The following is a 20,273-nucleotide window of genomic DNA, read 5'->3' on the forward strand; positions in this document are numbered from 1 at the left end:
TCATAGTCCTAATTTTACAGATACAGAAACATGCTCAGAGAAGTTGTGTGGTGTATTCAAAAGCACACAGCTCCCCAGTGATGTCACCCGAACTCTAGCTGTGAATCCAGCACTGGTGCCTTGCTCCGTATCTCCTCTGGTTATCACACACACACACACACACACACACACACACACGGCAAACACAAGCCTGTCAACAGAACCTTCTATGAGTATGTTCACCCCCTGCAGCGCCTCCCCCAACCGTAAGCTCGATGAACCAGTGGAGACCCGTGTGTTCATAGTTCATTTTACTTCTGTTTCTCCCTTTGTTTTAATTCACGTCCCATCTCACCGTGGGCTGGACACCGGTGGGAGGGGAGGACAGCATGGTGCCAGCAGTGTTCCTGAGTGCTTGCGAGCAGAAGAGCCATTGCCTGCAAAGGCTGGGAGCTGGGGAAGTGCTTCTGCACCTGTGGTAGAAGGGGGCAGCTAGGAGGGTGACTGATAGTCCGGGAACCTGCACGATGTCCCGACATGATGGAATTTAGAAATTGGAGTGGTGTCTTACAAAGGAGGGCCCAGAAATATGTTGGAAAAGTAGCTGGTAAGACCCCCAGGACTGGCAGCCCAGCTGCTGTGTTTCTAAAGGAAGAGTTCTTGTTGCAACCTGATAGCGACTCAGTTTATGTACGGATTTTGCACTGTGCATTAAAGCTTCTATTTTCCCATAGAATGGACTTTCCTGACTAAACAAAAGCCATGCCCCTTAATGAACCTGTGCCATATGGCTAACTCATCTATCCCTTTCCCTCTCCCCGATACCACCAACCTGGTATGTGTCTCCTATGATCTCACTTCAACTCAACTTCCTGTCTCCATCCTGGTCATATCCTATCCCTCTCCCACTGTCCCTCCTTGATGCCAAACGATCATGCACACTGCCTAGAAGCTTCCATGGTTCCCTTTGGCCTTTAGGAGTAAGTCTAGGTACTTTTAGAAGAAGCCAAGAGTAAGGAGTCTGATCTCCATCTGCCTGTTCTCTGTTCTTTCCTTAGGTATTACCAGATCCGAGTGACCTTGAAGGTGTCCTCAAGGATCCCCCACAGACTGAGCGCCTCCATCGTCGGGCAGACAGGTGAGCGGGAAGATGGCAGCGGGGCCCTTGTTTTCCACTGGTGGACCATCATTTATAACTACTGCCAGGGCAGAGCAGAGTGCAGCGTACGGAGCGACATTCAGTAAATCGTGTTGAATGTTGGATGAGTGAGTTTTGGAAAGGGATGCCCACTCTTGGTGTAGCCATGTGTGTACATTGTTGCAAGGGGAACCTGGCTGAAGGAAAGCACACTCTCCCAGGGATAACCTGGCTGTGAAGGGTTGGCTCGAGTCCAGTCAGAGAGGAAGACGATGGCAAATGGCGTCCTGTTGTCAATCCCGATCATCAGCTAGTTATAGGGGACTGAATAAGTTGGCAGTTGGGGTAGTGCTTCCCAGCACAAGGAGGAGTCATAATCAACACTCCCAGCTTGGCGAGAAGGATGGCCAAGGACAGCCCAGGTTCTGACTTGGAGGAGGCTGGGTTGTTCGTGGGCACCCAGGACTCCCAGCAGGTGCTTGGTGTAATGGAGTGTTGAGTCCAAGATAAAGAGCTTGTTACATAAGAGGTAAGGATAGGCACCAAGAGGAAACAGTGTGTTTGGGTAAATGTGTGGATCAGTCACATCCTCACAAGAAGAAGTGATGGACGGGGCTCCTGGGGGCTCAGAGAGTTAGGTGTCTGCCTTTGGCTCAGGTCGTGATCTCGGGGTCCTGAGATTGGGCCCTGTGGTGGGCTCCCTGACCAGCGGGCAGTCTGCTTCTCTCTCTCTCCCTCTCTCTCAAATAAATAAAATCTTTAAAAACAAAACAGAAAACCTATATGGATGGACGAGAGAGAAGCTAAGGAGATAAAAAGAACTATGGAAAATCTGCTTAACTTTAAAGTTACAAATAGATGTAGTGAAGATTATTACAGACAAAAAAAACTGGTAGAGTCGAAAGCTCTGGTCATAGCTTCCCTTCAAAGAATTTCTTTTGGAATTTCCCTGGCAATTGGGTCACTTCGTTACGGGCAGTGATATTACAGTGAATGGAATTACAGGTCCTGAAACTACCCCCAGGCTGAGGATGGAGACAGGGGTCTGCTTCGTTCCACCCGCAGGGCTGTGGACGGTGTGGGAATGAGCAGCCTGCCCAGACCGCACAGGACCACATCAAGGACTGATGGTGGTCCGTGGGCAGCAGGTTGATCAGAGCCTACGGTCTCGATATAGAAAGACGCTGGAGACCACCTGCTCCTTTCTGAACGCTGGGCAGAGTTCAGTGTCAAGTCCTAGGCAGGTCGGCCCGTTCCCAGGGTGTCTTTGTCTTCCACTCTGCTCCTCTCTCCAGGGAAGAAGTCAGGTGACCCAGACTGTGGGCACCTGGTCTGCCGTGTCCTGTGTGCACTCAGGAAGCCTGTGGTTCCCAGCTCACCCCTGCCTGTGTAGCGCCCCGTCTCCACCCTCTTCCTGCCGGAAGGAGGTTGGTCTGATTGGCAGAGGGGGTAGGAATCCTGCCGTTGCCTAAACTCCTGTGTGACCCAAGGCACTGGCAACTGGAAATTTAATTCCTCACTTGAAAAATGAGGATACAAAACCCATGCTCTGCGGCTTCCTAGTCTTGGAGATTATAACGGAGAAGGACATTTTACATTCACAGAGATTATGCATGTCAATTTCCTGGAGAGTAACCGGCCCAATGTCAGTGTCCGTCAGTCTGACCTGTGAGCGGCCACACAGTCAGGGCTGCAGAGCGGGCTCCGTTCTCAGGGATGAAGCTGGGACCTGGCATCCGGGCGGGATCCACGCCCCAGCCCACCTTCTCCCAGCATCCCCAGGTTCCTGACAAGGACTCCGTTCCTTCCCCATGTCTCTAGAGCCTGAGCTCATTTCCTTCATCCGTAGAGCCTTCTCTTGGAGCTGGTGGTCCCCACCCACCACCACGAGGACCAGAGAGCTGCCAGACATTCAGCTGCTGGCAGAGCCCAGGAGGGGCTTGGGGAGAGGAGCACTTTGCCACACAGAAACAAAGACAAATGAAATGCAGTTTGGGGGAGGGGGGAAAAAAAGCTTTTTTTTTCTTCTTTGGTCTGGTTTGACGCAGGGATAACTGGGGTACACTTGCGGTGCCCGCGGAATATGCAGGAGCACACTATTCAAAGTGGAACGCTAACATGGAGGCCAGCAATAACCACCGTAAGGATTACCCCGTGAGTGAGTAAGAGAGCGTTTGTGGTTTCTTACTCGAGGAGAATTTCCGGTTGCATTATTTTCAGATAGATGTCACCGCACTGCCACGCACACCAAAACTCAGTGGTTTAAAACCACGATTTATTCTCGATGTTTTGAGCTGGCTGGGCTCAGCCAGGTCATTCACGGGCTGCTTTCTGCCGAAATTTCTGCAGACAGGATGGATTGTCGGAGATCATGACATCAGACGTGTCTGATCCTCGGTTGGTGTGGCCGGACTCTCAAGGGAGCCGCTGGGTTTCTTTCTCCAGCTGGGTGGGCCAGCCTCTTACACAGTGGCTCAGTTCACTGAAAGAGAGGGGCGGTGGGGTTGGGGGAGAAAGGAGAGCCTCGGTCTCTGACAGGCTGGCTGGGAACTGGCACAGGGTCCTTTCCCCACATCCCCACATGGCATTGGTCAAGGCCAGGTGCAAGGCCGTCCACCTTCAAGGGGAGGGAAATGTACTCCACTCCCGATGAGACGCCGTCTGCAGGTATGACGATGAAGGCAGTGTTAACGGTCATGTCTGCATACAATTAACCAGACATGATTTCCATCACCTGCACATAGTTCTAAGGAAGCAAAAAGAAAGGAAATAGATGTTTAGACGATGAGGTATGATACACTGAGAAACAACCCAAAGGAGTCAAAGCGTGTGGGACTTAATGTTGTCTTTGACACTCTTGTGTCTTGCAGGGACACAATGGAGTGGTCTTGAAGGCACAAATGGTTTCATTTGGCTGTTTTGTTCCATTTATCTTTAAAACAGAAAAAGAAAAAGGTTGCTGTGTCTAGAGATGCAGAATTCAGTAGTGGTGAGAACCGGGCTCTGGGCTTTCCTGGCTCAAACCCTGCTTCCAACACTTGCCCACTGTGTGGATTTAGAAACGTGTTTTTTTTTTTTTTTTTTATTTGATGGATTGATGGATTGATTTGGGGCTCCTCACCCATATAGTGGGGCTGTTAAGAGGTACCTACCTCCAGGTTTGTGTTAAGGATCAAATGAATTATGCAAGGAAATGCCTGGAACGGTGCCTGGCACTGAGTAAGCTCATGGTACCTGTTGGCTGGAGTCAGTGTCTCCATTGTGCACACAGTGGTGGTTCACTTAGCAGCACTCTGCCCCGTGCGCGTCCCTGGGACACAGCGCTGGGGATGGGAGGCTGCCTTGCTGCTTTGGAGATAACTCACAGTCTTCCAAGGGAGGTGGAGAAGTGTCCCACGAGTCCAGCAGAGGTAGACATTGAGATGGGGTCCCAAGTGAGATCTGGAATTGGGAGCAGAGGTTGGCTCAGCCCACAGAAGGTAGGAAAGGATGATATGGGCAGATGTAGCAAAATGTTGGGGCCTGAGTGGCACAGGTTTGAGCACAGGGTGGGGGAGATGAGGGGTGGCAGGGCCAAGGGCGGAAGAGAAACGGTGGGGCCAGGGGCCAGGGTGTCAAGTCGTGCCGACCAAGCACACAGGCTTCCTTGCAGCGGGTTGGCCGCTGAAATGAGAACATTCCGGAGCTACAAATCCAATGCCGTTCAAACATGAGATGTTGTCTCATAAATGAAGAGGCAAAATTAGACATTTTTGCTCTCTTCTTCAACATAGCTGTCCCCTGGTAGCCACAGTTTTAGTGAAGCAGACGATTTAGATACTCCTTCTTCTGGGAAACAAATGTTCGTCGAATTTCCTGGCTTGATGTTTATGGTTGGATTCTGTAAATAAGAGAAAACTAATAATGCTCCATGTGAAACGCAGCATTACCTGCCCACCACTGTGTTTTATTTTTTCAGTATGTTTTGAAAAGATGACTTGGGGAAGGTTTCTTCTTGTCTAGTGAGCTGCGTATCATAGAATAGACCGTGATGGGCTCTGAACTCAGGAGGGACTGTTCCCCAGGCGTTCTGGAAAGATCCAGAACAGACATGCATGCAGTCAGCTGACTTCACAGCCAGAGTGACCGGTGTCCCATCTGTTCCTGGAACCGGGGGCAGGGCAGATGGGGGCTACTGCTCTATGGACGTGGCAGCAGTGGGGGGTGTTTGGCCCTGGTGTCCGGTGGGAATCTGAAGTCCGCAGCACCTTGGTCACCACTGGAAATAACAAAGTGTAAATTACAGGCGATCCGTCAGCCCGCCGAGGCCAGGACATCTCTGGGCTATCCCCAAACCTTCCAGGTGCCTCCAACAAACCAAAGTACCTGGGACCTAAGAGACACAGGGATGAATTTTGGTCACTTAAGATGTGAGGCTTCGGGTGTGACAGGAAAAGAAGCCGGAAGTGAGAAACTTTAAAATGTGATTCGCTTGCCTCTGAGCCTTGCTTACCTTTCGTGGGTCTCCCAGATGGTCGTCTCTTGTCTCCTGAGGTCAAGGCTGCGAGTAATTGACATGTCCAGGCCTATGAATAAGTATTATACTTGCTTAATTGTGACAATTTCCTTCCACCACGATGGTGCTGTGTTATAGCTTTTGCTGTCTCTTACTCCCTGGAGGTGTTAGAAAATGTTCTCCTGGGGCAGGGAGGGGATGACCGCTGAAGTCAGGGAGGACAACCTCAGGCTGTTGAGCTGGGCACAAAAAATGCACCCGGTCGTCACGGCTCGTCGAAGCCCGAGAGAAGATAGCATGGGAAATCGTGGAAATGTATAAAAATTACCATGATTAGTTTTTGTGCTGTTTCGAGAGGTGATTTCCATTAAGTAGAAGTATTTAAGAGTTTCATCATGGAGGGGGCTGGGGGGGCATTTATTCCTCAAATGAATTAATCTAATTTCTTTTCAGGGTCCGTTAAAATGCACCTAACAATCAAATATGCCTGTTTTCATGGGGAATACTAAGCAGGTTCAACAGTCGTGCTCCTGGGCTCTGAGCAGCCCCCTGGGGCCGGAGGAGAGCACAGCTCGGGGCCACCAGAAGGATGACTCTGGTGAAGCCGAGACTTGTACAATCTGCTCCCACCTGCTCAGCCTCTGAGAGCAGCAGTCAGCTCAGAACTGCTGAAGCCTGGGTCCCTCACTTTTGACCCCCCCGGGCAGGACAGGAGTCTGCTCTGCCAGCTAGCCCTGTGACCCCTGTCACTGGGCCAAGCCCGGTGTCACCCCCGCTTTGTCCTCGAGATGGCATCTTTAAGCCTGCTTGCCCTACAAGGCCCTCCTCTGGAAGCCCTCTCCAGGCAGCTCTGTCTCGGCCTCTGCTCTCGCTGTTCCTTTCACTCTGAATGCCCATCCCTCCTCCCCTCCCGCTCAGGTCCGGGACATTGGCAGAAAGAGCCGATGCAGCTCCTGGGAAGACATTGTCCCACCGCGTCGAAATGACCAGCTCCCCTTCTGAGCATCCTTCTCACAACTGCGTGTACACACACACACACACACACACACACGTACCTTCCCCGTTGCCATGCGTCTCCCACACCCTTGCAGTGTGCTCTCCTTCCGCGGCGCCTGTAACTTGGCTTTGCAGGACCACCACAGGCTGCAGGAAGGAGGACCACCACTGGCTGCTGCAAGCACTTTGTTCAAGATTGGAACTTGCCTGAGCCTTTGAATCCCACTGTCCCTTGCCATTGTCCCCACCTCTGTCCGCACCCGTGATTCTTAGTACAGGGACAGGGAAGCCTTGTCCCAGGATGGGACAAGCTGAGATGTACTCATGTCCTAGAGTCCCCTGCAGGATTAGGCTGACCCCCTTCTTGGGGGACCTTTGCTGAAATGCACCCATGTCTGCCTCCCCCCGACCCCTGCCTTTCCCTGCCCTGTGTTCCCCGTGCTGCTCTTACTGGAGCACATCCATAATGAGTCACCAGCACACAAGCCCTCGTCTCTGGGTCTGCTGCTTTATCAACTGTTTCCAGAAACCGCTAGAAGTTGTATACCATTAGTTGTACTGTAGGAAGTCGAGTGTGAAGTTAGCCAGACCTGAGTTCACCTGGGTTCCTTGTGACCCTGGGTCAGGGGCCTCTGTGTGTAGCCCCCTCTATAAATGGAGTATTAGAGATAGAAACAACCCCGTATGGCTATTTGGGGTCTCGGGTGATGGGCATGGATACCCTGGGAGCCCCCACGTGCATACACATGTGGCCGCCTTGCTTCGATGCCCACCACGTTTGGCAGGAATAATCTCCTAACCCACCCTAGAGCCCGTGTGCATTCTGCAGAGACACTCAGCGTCAGACCCCAGTTTCTGAAAGTTGGCTGTGTGAGAGGCCGAGGAAGCAGAGCTTGCTGGTAGACCCTGGTCTCTCCAAGCTGAGACGCGGCAGTGCAGGAACTGAGTGACAATGACAGAGAGAGTGATGAGGGCCCGGGGGGAGAAGGGCCAGGCTGCTCAGGGCTTGGACAGCCTCTCTGGGGGACGGGGGTGGCCTCAGTGCTCTCTTCCCAGGTCTGACTCCACCAGGCACACCCAGACTCCAGGGGTCTTGACTTCTGGCCTGGGGCTGTCAGGGCAAATCTTTTTGTGTTCAGAGAGCAAGGAGAGCTCCCCAGAAGGTCCTCAGGGCCTCAGGCCCCCTGACATTGGCGCCCCTGCCCTGCTATTTCCCCCACACAGAGTAAGACCCCTCCTCTGGGCAGCAGTGCCACCGGCCTGCACCTGGGTGGGGCCAGCTTGCACCGGGTGAGCCTGGTTTAGGGATGGGCACCCACAGACACGGGGCGAGGAAGGACCCCTGATGCATCTGGCAGAGACGATGGGACACAAGCTTCAGAGAGGCCTTCCTTGTGGGTCGGGGAGAGAACAACGTCAGTCTCTAGGGCACCACACACGCGCTCTGCACCAGCCGGCTGGGTCCCACTCACACCGGGTGACCTAGAACCTGCTGCTGCCTTCCCCGGGCCTCATCTTCCTCCTCTGTAAAATGGGAGTCATCCTCCTCACCCCTTCTAAGTGGAGTCGCGAGAATTAAAAATGTGGCTATTATGAAAGGGAGGTTGACCTCCCAAGCCCTCAGTACACGGTGGCTATTTTTAGTTTTATCGAAGAAGCCAGAATCAGCAGACAAGGGTGGAATTTATAGGGACTGAAGCAGTGGCCCTGATGGGTTTTTGCTTATTCTGTAAATGCTCCTTGCGTGTCTCCTACGTGCCCCACACAGTTGCTGGAGTCTCTGAATTCCCAGAGCGCCCCCCCCCCCCCACAAATGCTGTCTTCCCTGGTGAAGTCTCATCACTGGAGGTTCCGAGCCGGGGTTTCCAGCATGGTTTGAGTCCTTGGCAATGGAGAAGACATTGTAAGACAGTACACACCGACTCCTAGTCCTTCCAGTCTTACGGAAATGAGGCCACTTTTTTTTTTTTTTTAAGATTTTATTTATTTATTTGACAGAAATCACAAGTAGGCAGAGAGGCAGGCAGAGAGAGAGGAAGGGAAGCAGACTCCCCGCTGAGCAGAGAGCCTGATGCGGGGCTCGATCCCAGGACCCTGGGATCATGACCTGAGCCGAAGGCAGAGGCTTTAACCCACGGAGCCACCCAGGTGTCCCATGAGGCCACTTTTTATCGTGAGTATTTTTTGTGTGTGTGTGGCTAGTTAGGGAGATACCCAGATCGTCCATGTGGAAGATGACACAACGCTGGCACCACGTGATCTAATTCTGTTCTGGCTTCCTGGTGCCTGTTCCAGCGCCTGGAACATGGCCGGTGTTCCCTGTACATTTACTGAGCTGCTGAATGAGAGACCGGGGAGTGAAGCTTGGATCAAAGAAAGAAAGAAAGGAGCTGAAATCCATGCAATTAAAAACACAGTGAGCTCTCAAAGACTCAGCGATAACAGGGAGGAGGTATCTCAAAGGAAAAGTATGCTGGTTTTGGTTCTTAATGAAGAGTCATTAAGCTGTTGTTAAAAAAAGAAAAAAAAAAGATAATTATTTGGAAAATAACAAAGTGGTCAAGAGGCCAGACAACCTCCCTCTGATTTGGCCAAATGGTCTCTGAGGGTCTGAGAATGAACCAAGATGTGTGGAACTGGGGGTGTCCGTGTGGGGGATGTCTGAGAGGGGAGGGACCCCCCCCCAGGCCTCTGTGCGTGGGGACCACATCCTGTGGGATCCCTGAGGGATCCAGTTTCTAGATGTCCCCTCCCACACCTCCTAAGTCAGCTCTAAAAGGGAGATGAGATGGGAACCCGAGAAAGTCCTGAAGAGGAAACCGGCGCGGCGACACCCAAGATGAACTTGGTGCTCCCTGAGAACCTTGAATCCGTCACGGTAGCTAGTAAGTTAGTCCTCAGTGGCAGATGATTGGATGGTTTCATCTTCTCTGTTCCGTGACTTACAGCTACGTGAAGAAATTCTGAAGTCTTGTGGCCATAACATAAAGGACCGTGTCCCGGAGGGTGGACCTGTGGCAGAGGGTCCTCGTGCTGGAGCTGCCCATGGTGCATTTCCACCTGGTGCCGATGGAAGACGTGTAATCGTGCAAAGAAGTATTTGTTTCTGAGCCAGCCGAGGTGGTTGAGCCCACAAAATAGGAACTGCCAGAAGCAGCAGGGATCCCTCTGTGGGGGGTCCCAGCTCTCCGGGACAAGCGCCCTGCCCGGGCCCAGGGCAGTGTGTCCTTCCACCATAAGCAGCAGTCAAGTCTGTCCCGTCCAGTATTTCCACAGTGAAAATGAGGGAATTTGTGCCCCCATGACGTGTGTGTGTGTGTGTGTGTGTGTGTGTGTGTGTGTGTGTGTTTGTTTTAATCCAAGGGATCAGGGATGAGTATATCCGAACCCCTGGGATGGAGGGTGGGGGAGCATTCTCGAGGCCAAATTCCTGCTGAAGAAGATGCTGCAACCCCCACACTGGGTCCTGGGGCTACTCCAGAGCCTCCATCCGCCCGGCCCCAGGCACTCTCACTTCTGGTGACCCCAGAAATGTACCCATTTCCCATTAAATACACATCTTTTTCTGTAAAATTTGTTTTTATTTTATTATTTTTTATTTAGAGAGAGAGAGAGAGTGAGCACGCACATGTGTGTGCACAAGCAGGGTGGGGGAGCCGAGCTGAGAAGGGGGGAGAGAGAGAGAGAATCCCAAGCAGACTCCATACTCAGTGCGGAGCCCGACACGGGGCTCGATCCCATGACCCTGAGATCATGACCCGAGCCGAAATCAAGAGTCGGACACTTAACTGACTGAGCCACCCGGGCACCCCGAAAATTTGTTTTTTTTAAATTAATTAGCTCCAAATAACTATTTGTGAATAGTTATAACTATTAATTATTAATAAATAACTAATTAATAATAACTATTAATTAGCTCCAAATAACTATTTGTGAATAGTTGTGATGTTTCTGCCTACTCAGGAAAGGTCGCAAAGTAAGGCAGTCTACCTACAAGGTCTTTGCAGATGCAGTGTAACATTTATAAAGATGAGATATGACCAATGTGTTCCAGGCATCCTGACAATCATGGCCAAGTCATAAAGCTGTCCGTGTTGACGGGCCAGTGTCCTACATACGGGGCACAGTCCAGAATTACTGGACAAGTTGAGTCAGTGGCCATTTCAATAATAAAAAAGTGGAATTTTCTGTTTCCACGTTTATTTTGAGAACTAAGTTTCACCCACGCCAATAGGACCAACTAGGCCTTGTGTCAGAGACAGAATAGTCCGCTTCTAAGGGGCTTTGAAGGCGGGGCAAGCTGGACTCACATCTCCGCTCGGTCTCTTACAGGCTTTGTGCCTTCGGGCAAGTCACTTGATCTTCCTGAATTTCAGGTCTTTCATCTGTAGGATGGGGATCATCATTTGTACCTCACAGCACGCTTAAAGGCTGACATCGGCACTTCCCACAGTGTGGCGTTAACACCGATATTGCTTAGTAATTGTATGGGATTGTGAGTGATGCGGATAGGACATATCGGGGCTGAAGCCAGATAAAAGATGATTTTTCACTCACATTAAACTCCAGATGCGGGCAGACCACACTGGTACGGTGTCGTCATGTGGCCATCAGACCCCAGCTCCGGTTGTCTTTCTGCTTCTGTGTCCTGACAAGCGTACTCCGAGACCCCCTTAGGGTCCAGGCTGACTTCCGGAGCTGTGGCCGTGGCACGCAAACCACAGGCTGGGGGGGAAGGAACAGCAGAGTGAGGTGGGCAGTCCTTGCCTTTTCCTGGGGGGAGCAGGGAGGGAGTGACGTTCCTACATCTCATTTCCTAGAATTTATATAGCCACACCTGAGAAGCAGACACTGAGAAGAGTAGCCCCCAAAGTGGGTACAATCCTAGCTTTGTCTCCAGGAAAGAAGAGACCGATTGATCCTCTGCCACTATCAGCCTTTGTCCCGAGACTGCTGGGAATAATCAAGATGAATTTAGCAGACCTAGGAGATAATGCTCCTGAATAGTACTTTCCATGGAAAACTTCCTTCATTTTCAATTTCCTTTCAAGACTGTATTTAATGCAAGAAAAAAAATGTGTTTTAGGATAATAAACCTTTGCTAATTAAAAAAAAAAATTTTTTTTAAGAAAGAAGAGAAGGAAGGGGTAGGATCACCTCCGTTACCTGTATCTGGCTAAACTTTAAAGACACTCATTTGTTTTCCCAAATAAGGAAAGACACATTGCAATGCACCACAGTGCATTCATTTGGGATCTTAGGGATTGCAATCCAGGAGATAGAGATAGCCGAAATTGGGCATGCTCTGAGGTGCAGGCAGGAGGCAGGGTTTTAAGGCAAAAGGCAGCAAGCTTCCATAAAGTGTTTGAAAGACTCATGATTGGTGCTGACAACATCTAAACTGAGTGTGTGATACGAGACTGGCTGTTTAGTTAACAGTGTCGCATTATCTCTGTTTCAGTTCAAAGTGTGAGATGTTTTCTAGGCTGTGTTACCCTTATGGCTCAGCCCAGAGCACCAGGATTTTTGGAGCTAAGCTGTGGTTGTCCAAAGTCAAAAGCCCATTTTCCATCTGGTGTGGATGTGCGTGGGTTCCGTCCCCATGCCACTGTAAACAGAGTCCCTGAGCTATACTTATTCCATTGTGAATCACCCCATTGTGAATCTTACGTTCCACCAGTCTCTCCAAGGTATGGAAAGCAACAACGGCTTTGTTTTTATTGAAGACAATGATGCTGATTCGCGTTTAAGTTAAATTTTAAAGCAGAACAAATTATTGCAAGGAAGTATAAAGTAATGCCAGTAGAGGTAGTCTGGGGATATAGTAAAAATCATCCACGTTTTAATAGAAATAACTGAAGTTAGGTAATTGGCCACACTAAATCCATTGGTAGCCGTAAAGCTCTCAACTCAATGTCTGAACAGTCACACTGTACTGCGAGCCATTTTTATTTCTTGAAAGAGCACGATTCAAAGTTACTCTTGGTTTTATAGAGTGCCTCTGATTCATTGCCCTATTTATGCGTGCCCAGTAAAAAAATTAGGAAAATATTACCTGGGACAACGGTACAGAGAAAAATTCTCCCACAGAGGCCAGCAGGTGGAACGAGATACATTTTAAACCAGAGCAGGGTTGTCCCGGAGAGAGGGCTTACTAGCTCAGGAATTCCCACAGATTAGCTTTCAGTGCATCTGTCCAGTATGTCCCTTCTTTCCAAAGACAGCCAGAGATAAGAGGATGGGATTATGTTAAAAAATGTTCTCATGCGGGAAAATTAACAGAAAATGCTCCTCTTACTTTTTTCACATCTATATTGTATTTGGCCGTTGCAGAAACCGCATTTCCCACATTGTCTTGTTAGCTAACTGGGACTATCTCAAGGGAGAAGCCAAGAGGAATGCACTGCCTCTCAAGTCTTTTACTCGGAATGTGCTTGAAGGAAGAGTGTGAGAGTTGTGTTCTTTTGACGTTGCCTTTTTTTTTTTTTTTTCATTCCTTTTTGGTAATAGTACTTCTACTTCAGTCAGGCAGCAGACTGTAAAGACTTGACTTAGCTTGACCCAGCATGTACATATTCTCATGGAATATGTATGAAATCTCCGTGCACGGAACCATCAGCCACTGCTTCCGTCTCTGTGCAATGTAGTGGTCTCTCAGCCCTCCCGCGGGTCACTTCACTACCGCCCAAGTCCCACCTTTATAACCTGCTCACGGGAGCCAGAGGACTACTTTTTACTTGTGGATAATCCAGATGGTGTTGGTTTCCAGCTCAGAATCCACAGATGATGACGATGAGCGGGGTAGGGGCAGTGGCCAGTGGCAGGGGCAGCTAAGGCTTACGGATGCCTGATAGGCACCGGGAGCTGTTCCTTCACTTTGCAAATATTTACTTCTTCACAACGACTCTAGAGGGGAGGTACTGATATCATCCCCACTTTCCAGTTGAAGATCCTGACGGAAACCCCCGGGAAGAGGTGGGGTCAGGATCTCATTCCAGTCTGGCTCTTACCTGCAACACTGCATGGCTTCTTGTGTACCTTGGCAAGAAATGCAAACTCATTGGCAGGTGCTGGTTGGCGATGTGTGATCTGATCTGAGACCTGCCCCTCCCCCTCATCTTCTGCCCCTCTGTCCCACCCCTCTTACTTCTCCTTGGATGCACCATGCCCATTCCCAGCCCAGAGCTCCTGGACTTGGGGGTCCCTCCACCTAGGGCCAGATTCGCTATCCCAGGGGTCAGCTCAATGGCACTTCCTCAGAGAGACCTCTTGCCTCAAGTTCCTAAACAGGTTTCCCGTTGTCACTCCGTTCCCTACTCTGCTTGACTTTTCTTCGGACAACCTCAGCCGATGGTATGATGTCCTCATTTATTGTCTGTGTCTCCTCTAAGATGTAATAATAACGCCCCCTTGGGTAAGTCATTACCAAGTGCCTTCTACGTGCCAGGAAAGAGAATATTTTGAATATTTTATATATGGGACTGTACTTAACTCATTACACCTCTTATAGGTGATCGATCCCTTTTTGCAGAAGAGGAAATTTAGGCGGGGAGAAGCTCACGGACTTTCTCACGGCCCCCCAGACACAAGGTCATGGAGCCGGGATTCGAACCCAGTGAGTCTGGCAGGTCTGTGTGGCCCCTCCTCCCCCACCGTGCTGAGAACAGGGCCTGCGACAAGCAGCAGCTGGAGGAGGACAGCAGCTGTGCTGAGAAATGGCCCTGCCACCCAGCAGGCCCGGCAGGAGGGGCGTGCACTTCACCTCGACTTCCGCCCCGGCCCCCACCTCCACACTGGATCAGATTTCAAGTCCCATCAGTTGGGACTTGCTCCTCCTCAGCTCTCTGGGGTCCCTCCACGCCTCCTGACAAAGCTGTGGCTCAGGCCCCCGTTCTTCTTCCCTGGGCTCCGACGCCTCACTGACCCTGCTCCTTATAGACCCCGGTGGCCGCCAGTCATTCGCCGAGTCGTGACACACCAGGCCTGCGAGGGCTGCCGGGCCCGTGTTCCATGGACGGGCTTAAAGAGCATTGCATACGCCATCCCAGTTGAAATTTAAATTTTTTAAACTTTTATGAGAGAGGCAGCGAATGAAACGTTTGTATTGTTATCTCAGTCTGTTCCTGTCTATCTGGGTTTGAGTCCTGGTTCCGCCTCTTTAAAACAGTGAAGCAAGTGTCTGGTGCCTCAGTTTCTCCACATGGAAATGATAGCAAGGCAGAGCCTCCCTCACAGGGTCACGCTGAAGATTCAGTTAGGTCACGCGAGTCCACAAGGAGTAGTGCTCAAAATGTCAGCCGCTGTCCTCCTCCTCGTCACTGTCATCAGCCCGTGCCGGACTTGCTTTTCTCTCTGGCCATCTTTGAGCCGCACGTCGTTGTGGGAGAGACGCAGCAGGTGCACAGGTCCGATCACGTGACCTGGTGCTGGCAAGCACCCCCCTGTGGCTCCCGCATGTTGGGGGCACGGATGCCAGGCCCGGATGCCGCAGCTGCTCAGCACAGATTGGCTCCACGATGTGACAACAGACGGCAGCTCAGGTCATGATAATATGGCACCGTGTGCAGCGTCAGCACTTACTCCCAGCTCCCCTTCCTTCATATTTGACTTTAATATTCATGAGGAAGAGCGTGAGCATTGGTTAGATAAAATTAGAGATGGAACTTTCCAACAAAAATCGATGACAAACCTTTGTTTTCCAGTCACTTTCAAGGCTCTTGAAATATCGAAGCAGATAGAGATCTTGGGAATTAAAATGAAAAGCAGAACCAAAACCAGTGTTGGGGGATGGGGATAGGAGCAATCGGGCATTTATCACACCGACTCTTATAAACAGTAATTACTGTAAATGTTAAATATACTGTATCTTAGGCAATCAGGGGAAAAGCAAAGCTTCCCTGTGCCCCCTGAGCTGTTGATTTCAAGCTTATGTGTCAAACGGAATGGCTTCTTGGTTTCATTTCCTTGCGCAGATGTAATACAGTTGCAATATATGAACTAAATGACGTTAATAAAACCGTGCTTCCACATTTTATAGATTCGACTTCCATATAAGATTGAGTTGGGAGGGAGGAGAAGGGATTCCATCGCCTAAAAATAATTCAGTATGACAGCGTGCACAAATGCCTGGGTGCAGGGGAGTCCGAGCCAGCTCCCGGGAAGATCTGAGCTGTGGTTAAGTCAGGCGGAGCCACCAGCAAACAGCCAGAGGTTAAAGCCAGCGGAGCAGAGTTAGACGTGGAGGTTTCTGGGGCTGGTTGAACGTTCGGGGGTGGGCACATGAAAAGAGGCTCATGAGGAGGCTCAAGGAGGAATCGAAAGAAAAAGACCAGGGAGGGACTATGTCTCAAAGAGGCGGTCTCTGTCTCGGGGCCAAAGGTAGAGAGAGGTTTCTGATAGGGAAGGGAAGCATCTGTTGGCAGTAAATTTCTAAATTTTGGGTTCAAGGTCCTTGAAATCAAACTTCCCGAATCATCCCCTGACGCATGCCCTGCTTGGTCTGGACGGCTTCCTGCTCTGTCTGCAACCCCCTCCCCAGGGGCCGATCCCCCTTCCATGTTTCCCTGGTGGAGTCCTACTGGATCATCAAACTCCCCAGCTCCGTTTCCTCTTCCTACTTCCACAGAGCCTTTTATCCTCCAGGCAGGCATAATCTCACCACTTATAATCTTTTTTAATGTTTTATCTGAATGTCCTGTAGGATTCTTAATGTTTCTGACCATGTAGCCTGTGGTTTAACACTCCCTCCAATGTGCTGGGGCTAGAGTATAGGACACTTGCATGTATCTCCCTCTGTCTCCCCTGCCCTTTGCCCCTTCACTCCCACTTGCCTTCACAACTTTGCCCACAGGCCACTTGCTTTCCAGAAGTCTCCCCTGGCCTGGCTGAGTGCCCCGTCCCTCTGCTCCCCGGCATCCATCACCGCTGTCATGTATTAGTGTGAAAACACTCAGCTCTTGTCTTGGTCCCTGCACCTTCAAGCTCAATGAAGGCAGGAACCATGCCACCCTGTGTATTTTCCGCACAGGACCATCTCCCACTGGTTTCTATCAGGGCCAGCTGCCCTGTTCGTAGGTCAGAGGACTTGTCTCTGTAATGTAGTAGCTCCCGAGAGTCAATGTCAAAGCCACCATGGGGACACACACGCTGGGTCTCAGACTGGTACCCTTCTTCTCTCTCTCTCTCTCTCTTTCTCTTTTTTGGGCGAGGGGGGACTCGTACCATTCTTAACAGGCTAGACTGTCCCTCTCACCTAGAAATGCTGTCTGAGACGTCCGTCCCTCAGGAACCTTTACCTCATCGGGTGCCAGTCCTTCTTGGGCTTCTGCATGTGAGGGACCAAGGCCAAGGGGTTCCTGACCCAAGGAGTGTAGCAGCAAAGGTGGGACTTTAGAGTTGAACCGAGTGTGTGAGGACCTGCCATGGTCTAACTCTTCTTTTTGGGCAAAATGTTTGTCCCATTGTGAGGAAGGCCCTCCATTCACCATTTGACTAGTGAGGAGTTCATTCAAGGTTCCTGAGTTTTAATTTCCCCTGGTGAAGAAGAGGCCTCATTTTGTAGTTCAACCAAACAGATGAAGCACCGTGACATGGCCAGCATAGCACATGGTGTTGTCGTGGCAGTTGACTCCTTGGATTCAATCCCCCCTTTTTCTGCCCACGGAACCCTACTTTTCCTAGTGAAATACCCATCTCCCGTCTTCTCAGCCGCGTGGCTTATTGATTTAATTCCCAGCTGCGGGCTTGGCTCTGATGAGCTGACACCAATCAACAATCCCTTGGTCCTGGTCCAGGGAGGGACCTGTCTTCCGTCTCTCTTCTGGATGTTGGGGTGCAGAGAGAGTGAGTTTTGATACTGCTGTGTCCATTTCTCTGTGCTAGAATCTGGGGCTGTCCACACAATGGTAGAAGGAGCTGGACAAAGAGAAAGCCCAAAGAACATCAGCGTTTTGGGTTTCATCCCTGAGCCGATGAATTAAGCCATCCTTGAAGCGAGAAATGCCGTTGGGTTACGATTTGAGTTTTCTTTCTTGTTGACGTCGGTACGAGTCGAACTTTCTGCTTTCTCATGAATACAGATATTTAGTAAAGGAGAATTTTCTTAACATCCCTTTAATTTTAAAGCACATGTCTCTGAAGACTGCAGAGGAGGCTGCCTGACGATTCGGGTCCACCGTACTTTAAGGACTCTGATCAAAGTGTTAGAAGGACCTGCCGGTCATCCTTCAAGCTAAATTTGGTTAAGAGGACTCTGAAGTTGCATGTGTCACCTTAGCACTGTTTACCCAGCCAGCTCCCCACCCTCCCACCTCCCCAGAGGATGGGCCAGGGGCTTTTTAGGAGTCCCTGATCTACAGCCACGTGGCTAAAATCCTCTTCCAGTGCTGCGAGCATGTGGGGCTTTCCACATGTCTGATCCCCCTTCTCTCATTAGGCAGGTGGGCCCTTTGGGTGGGTTTCTCCTCATTGCAAAACACATGCATGTTCACTGAGAATCTATTTAAAACCAAAAGTGCAGGAACGTGAAGAACCCATCATGCCACCATCTAGGCATCACATAAGCAAAGCGTTCAGGGGATTATCTGTTCAAATTGTTTTCTTTCCCTCTCTTTCTTCCTATCACCTCTCCCTGCCCACCCCCCCCCCCCCCCCGCTCTTCCCATGTTTCCTTCTAAACTCCTCTCTTTCCGGTCTCTGTATGTAGCCGAAGTTGAGATGATTCCACAGCTTGTCTCTTTTATTTGTGTTTATCACAGAAGTTGGCATTTCATTAATTAGGCCAGGAGCTCTATCTTTTTTCTTCCTTCCTAATTTTCCACGTGCTGGGCCTCGGGTGACTTACTTAACCTCTCCATGAGGCTGCATGGTCTGATTTCAGTGCTGTTTCTTGTAGAGGACAAAGTGAAGAACATTCTGTGCCAAGTTCTGCCCGTGTCGTTATTGGCTGAGAAATGTCGTACAAGAACCAAGCGCCTAGTAACGTTAATGAGTGTGCACATAAGTGACCTTTTGAGGTCCCAACCTTTTCCGGAAGGCTTGTTGGTCTCCTGGGCTAAATATAGCTACCCGGATCCAGCCGCTTTTCAGCCCACTTGCTTGTTCAGATTCAGGCTAATATCAGCTGGCTCGGCATGGGGCATTTTATGAAAAGTCTGTGTAACAAACAGCAGATATTTGAAACATTTTGCAGATCACAAGAGCGCACAGCAGGTACGGGGGTGCAGAGAGGCCCCGCCACCTGTGGTAAGCAACCATGTATAATGAGGATGAAGGCAGCTGAGTTGAGTTTGCATCTTGGCCCAACCCCAGCGTGGCGCACATTTACTTCTCCTGCCTTGATTTTGGATTCCATGAGGACAAAGGCTGGCAGGGTCCTTCTGCCAGCCCCAAGTTTCCCCTCTGTAAAATGGGAGAGCTAACAAGCAGTGTTCGTGGCATTGCTGAGTTAAGTGAGGGATGGGGACAATGAGATAGGGAGCGTCAGCCTGAAGAGCGGCTCGGGTCCTTCCACGGTAAACCGCACTCCCTGTTGCCTTGCCTGGATCTTGCTGTAAGATGTTTTGATCAGTCACTCCTTAGCTCCGAGGGAAGCAGAGCTGTTGCCCAAGAGGCAGGGAGGGAGCCGTGCAGAGGCGCCGTGCAGAGGGCGCCTTTCCCTATCGGGAGCTCGTGTGACCGGTCCACCGTGGCCAGAGATTTGGGACAGTTGAGAATAACAGAAAGCACCATTTTGTAGTTTTGAATTTTGCAACGGGAGGAAGCATGCCGACCTTGTGGGTGCTGTTTCTGTGGGAGCGCAAAGATGGAGACTGGTACCCAGGACTGCATTCCGCCTCCACTGTGCGCCCCGCGACCTTGATCATGCCATGTAGACTGTCCCCGTCTCACCTGATGCTTCCATGTGATGGTGCTCGTGAACACACTTCCCAGGGCTGTGAGGACGGGCTGAGATCGCAAACAACCCGAAAGTGCCTGGTGCCCAGTACGTGTTCGTCAATGCGCAGTCTCAGAGCAGGGTGCACAGAGCAGAAAGGGTCTAAGCAGAGACCGGGGACGGGGGGGGGGGGTGCGGGGCAGGCAGTTGATGGGATCAGCTGTGTCCCTGACCACGTTCTCTAATACTCCATGTACTTAGAATGCGGAGGGAGACAAGAGATGGCACCTTGCTTCACAGCTCGGGCCGTTTGACTGAGAAATGCGTCTTTGCCTCCTCAGCCTACCTGAGCCTGGATCATGATTAGAGCAGATGCATGGATGGACCCCAGGACAGGGGGAGGCAATTGTAGGGAAGGGATGCTTAAGCTCCTCAGAGAACATAAATTGTAGCAAAGCTACTGCATTAAATTAAAACAACCAGTCTTGTGTAGAGGGGTAGATACTCCATACACACCTTCTGGTATGATGCAAGACCATGGGTGGACCATGGCTAACTTCTACGTAGAATGTATTGCCTAGACCAAAAAACGTAAGGACCCCCCCCCCCCAAAGAGAAGGATTGGAAGGGAGATGGGCAGGAGAGACACCAGCGACATAAAAACAGCCACGAGCGGGTGCATCTCTGAGGGCAAATGCTGGTATCAGTTCAGACCAGGAGCCTCAGGTGTGGGTCTCCCTGTTCAGCCCCGGGAACGTCAGTAGAGAAAAAGAAGGGTAGAAAAGTCCCGG

At 50.6% G+C, this 20,273-nt stretch overlaps 1 protein-coding gene across 1 annotated transcript in view; it reads left to right on the forward strand.

The window, feature by feature from the left end:
- FAM135B (family with sequence similarity 135 member B) overlaps positions 1-20,273 on the forward strand; it is a gene marked incomplete at both ends in the record, with an annotated part of 172,254 nt that overhangs the window by 38,236 nt on the left and 113,745 nt on the right. Inside the window, one exon of the mRNA XM_080802103.1 lies at positions 1,038-1,117. Within this exon, the coding sequence (XP_080658229.1) occupies positions 1,038-1,117 (80 nt within the window). The remainder of the gene's footprint in view (positions 1-1,037; positions 1,118-20,273) is intronic.

This window comes from Martes martes (genome assembly GCF_963455335.1).
Source record: "Martes martes genome assembly, chromosome: 4".
Lineage (NCBI taxonomy): Eukaryota > Metazoa > Chordata > Mammalia > Carnivora > Mustelidae > Martes > Martes martes.